This window comes from Ixodes scapularis, unplaced genomic scaffold (genome assembly GCF_016920785.2).
Source record: "Ixodes scapularis isolate PalLabHiFi unplaced genomic scaffold, ASM1692078v2 PGA_scaffold5__190_contigs__length_132052651, whole genome shotgun sequence".
In the NCBI taxonomy this organism is placed as follows: Eukaryota; Metazoa; Arthropoda; class Arachnida; order Ixodida; family Ixodidae; genus Ixodes; species Ixodes scapularis.
The window spans coordinates 102,213,033-102,216,330 of NW_024609880.1; the positions used below are offsets into that span (position 1 = coordinate 102,213,033).

The 3,298-nt window shown below is 43.4% G+C and overlaps 1 protein-coding gene across 1 annotated transcript; it reads right to left on the bottom strand.

Moving 5' to 3' along the window:
* Nucleotides 1-260: 260 nt before the first annotated feature.
* On the bottom strand, nt 261-3,298 carry LOC115315185 (P2X purinoceptor 7-like). The gene is made up of 4 exons (XM_040216893.1): nt 3,214-3,298; nt 2,610-2,747; nt 1,448-1,664; nt 261-414 (listed from the first exon to the last, which is right to left on the bottom strand). Exons 1-4 carry the CDS (start codon nt 3,296-3,298, stop codon nt 261-263), a joined length of 594 nt encoding a protein of 197 aa, XP_040072827.1.

Consider the following 3,298-nt stretch of genomic DNA (forward strand, 5'->3'; position numbering starts at 1 on the left):
AGCCCAGTTGTCGTAAAAGCTACCACCTGAACAGTGTCCAACGAAACAGATGTCATAAGCTGCAGATTCACTTGTGATCATTGAGTTAGGAAAGGAACAATGAATGTCCTATGCTGCTTGATTACCAGTGAAAACTTGAGTTACAAGAGGCGGCGACCGGAACTCAGAGAATCTGGTTTTGATTTTCAGTGTTTATCTGGATCATAAATTTATTTTGTGACAGAAACCTTTACAAATGTTCTGAAACTTACCATTTAGCGCTAACGAGGATACATGAAACCAGTTGTGGTTTCAGAAGAAAACTCCTCTCTTATCCTGCCGACCACACATGCCGGCAGGATCATCTGGTTTCCCCTACCAAGCCGCCGGCACAAACAGCAAACGAAATTCCTGTAAGCCGTGTACTGGTACCGTCTGCATTAAAAGGAGCCGTCTTAATGATCACATAACAGAAATTGAACAATGATGTTTTCAGAAATGTTTCAATCATTTGATACAAATGCACCACCCTCAAGCAAGATTATCAATGAAGAAAAAGTTCTAAAATAAACATTCGAATTGCCGTGGCATTTGCATTTTCAATGTACTCTGAGACGGATGTCAAACCGAAATTTGTATTTCACAAAGCAGAACATTCGACGCAAAACTCAAAATATCACTCGTACAGAATATCTCAAATAAACGGTCAAATTTACTTAAAAAGAGGATAAAAAGGGCGCAATTTAATGAAGCATGCGACGTCGTGGTTCTTGTTTCCTCACTTTTCACGAGCATTGGCAGCATATGTGGCAAGGGAGTGAAGCAAAGACCGCAACGTCAAACACCTCGTTCGATCGAACCTTTCTTCAAAAGTACAGTCGTCTGTTCCGAGATATTGGTGTATGATTAATGCCCTGTTTTCTGAAAGCTATATTTCAGTTCACCTACAGCAGAGCATAGTAACAAGCTTGAGTGCTCAGTAGCACACTAGTAAGAGAGTATACTAGAGAGTACAATTTCCATGCATTGTGCAAGGTGAATGACCAATAACTCTGTCAGGTGCGCTTGTTGTGAAACACTCTAAATATGAGCATATGGTGTTGCATGGAACATATTGTGAATGGTCTGGGCACTGAAGCTCTCACATCTAAGATTTCAACCAAGATTTAAAAACTAATTAAAACGTCATTTCATTTTCGAGATGCTGTTACAGAGCATTTGCCACTGAAGACGAATATGCTGAAGGACAATTACCAAACGATTTTGCAGTGCTGCACATGCAAGACATCACTATGGCATATGGCCTAGCACCAGCACCAAATTCCATTTCAGGATTACCCATGATTGATGATTTATTGGGTGCATAGACACACCTTAAATAACACACTCCTGAAATTTGAGGTCTGCACCTTTCCTGAAATTTCTTGAATAATGCAGTGTCAAAAGAAAACCGTAACACAATTCTCACCTGTGGATGTCTTCATGCAGAGGATGCCCGTGACCCCTGAGCTCGAAATAAAGCAGGCGGAGCATCGCAATACTCAAGCACAGCATGCTCAACTCTGGGTGCTCTGGGATGCATCCAGTTGGCTGAACGCGGGTCAGTGCCGAACCCATGTCACGGCAGCATAGACACTCTGCCTCCGTGCCATTATCTAACACGACGCAGTGTTTGCAGTTGCACCTGGATGGTGAGATTGGTGCACCTTTGAGACGTATATACAATGCAGTCATAACATTTATGAGAGGAAACACCCAATCGCGTGTCGCTCGGTACAGGCAGCGCCGGTCTCGTGAGTATTCTTAACGATATCAAGCGTTTCAGCCGCGTGCATGATACCGCTGCCAGCACTGGCTAGACTTCTCGGCGCGCGCTTGGGTGTTCCTTCTTATAGATCATCTGACTGTACCTATGTGAGTTCACCGAAGGAAGCATAGAGTAGTTTCTAGTAATAATACAACCATGAAAACAATTCGGGAAATTATATATTCCTTGAGTATAGAGTTCATAACTAACTTCATTTCGTCACCTATGCAGGTGCTATAGGTACCACGAAAGTTGCCATTGCTCAGGCAATTTTACGCCACCGAGCTTGTGCCATTATCTGCTCTGCAGAATAACGTCACCCGCGAGCCATTAGCATGAACATTCCATGACGGAGAGGACCTGCTGAAGGCTGATTGACACGACAACTTATTTAGATTACGTCATGCTACGGGAGCTACAACCGGGGGTTGCCGCAAAATCCGTGCTTCCCATGCAGCTAGGCAACCAATTCAAGGTGTAGCTTGGCAAGTGAACACGAAGGACAAACATTGCTTTGACTCATGATTGTAACATAACGTGCCGAGGCGAGAAAACGCTGCCCTTTGAATGAGGCTTTCAGCATTGCAGCTGACAAACAGAATGCCCGCGGGCTCCGGTTGATTCGGCAACGATGCTTATTATTCAAAGCGATTAGAAGACGATCTAAAAAAAGGACATTCCAGCGAAGTCTACAAACGAACACATAGGTAGGGGCAGGAACCCCGTCAAGCTACTGTATTGTAGCTTTTTGTTCCTGCCCTGGCATTTTTTGCTCGACAAGGAATGTCAAATAAAGAATTTGAATTTAAACAACGTCCTTATCATTCGGTGTTACCGTAACGACGTGTCGGTAGCGGAGGCGAGCTGCGTGGCCACGAATTACTCTTGGTCGGCGGCAATTCTGGGGCGTCCTCGTAAAGAGACATTCCAGAGTTTCGCGTCCTTAGGAGCACCTCCCGTTCTGTGGCTCAACAGTGAAATTAGTTCAGCTAAAATTGGTTACTACAATTATATTTTTGGTTAACACCTTTCTATTAACCTAAAAAAAATGGAGGCGCCTCGAACTACTTCTCAATAGAAACGTTAAAACTAAATGATTACAAGTTTAACAGCTAAATGGCTATGTACTATTAGATTCCTATTTGGCTACAACGTTTAAAATTTTTTTCCACTAGCAGGTAAAAGTCATTACAGTCCTGACGTTTTCGGTTTCTTAGGTGATAAATTAACAGCTTTCTTTTTTAACCAACTGACAAATTTGCAGTTTCCTTGTCCCCAGCGTTGGCCTCCTCTGATCATTCAGCACTAGAGCTTTGTTATCCAAAATGTGTTGATTCAAGCCATGTCGTTGCAAGGACATTAAGCTCCTGCGAAGCAAACCTATTGTACAAGGTTCATCTTGAGAGGGTGTAGAAGACTCGGATAACCTTGGAAGGGCCTGACGATGACAGGCACTGCAAAGAGCGCCGTCAAACTTTCGCGGAACAAGAACACCGCAATAAGTGTTAGCAT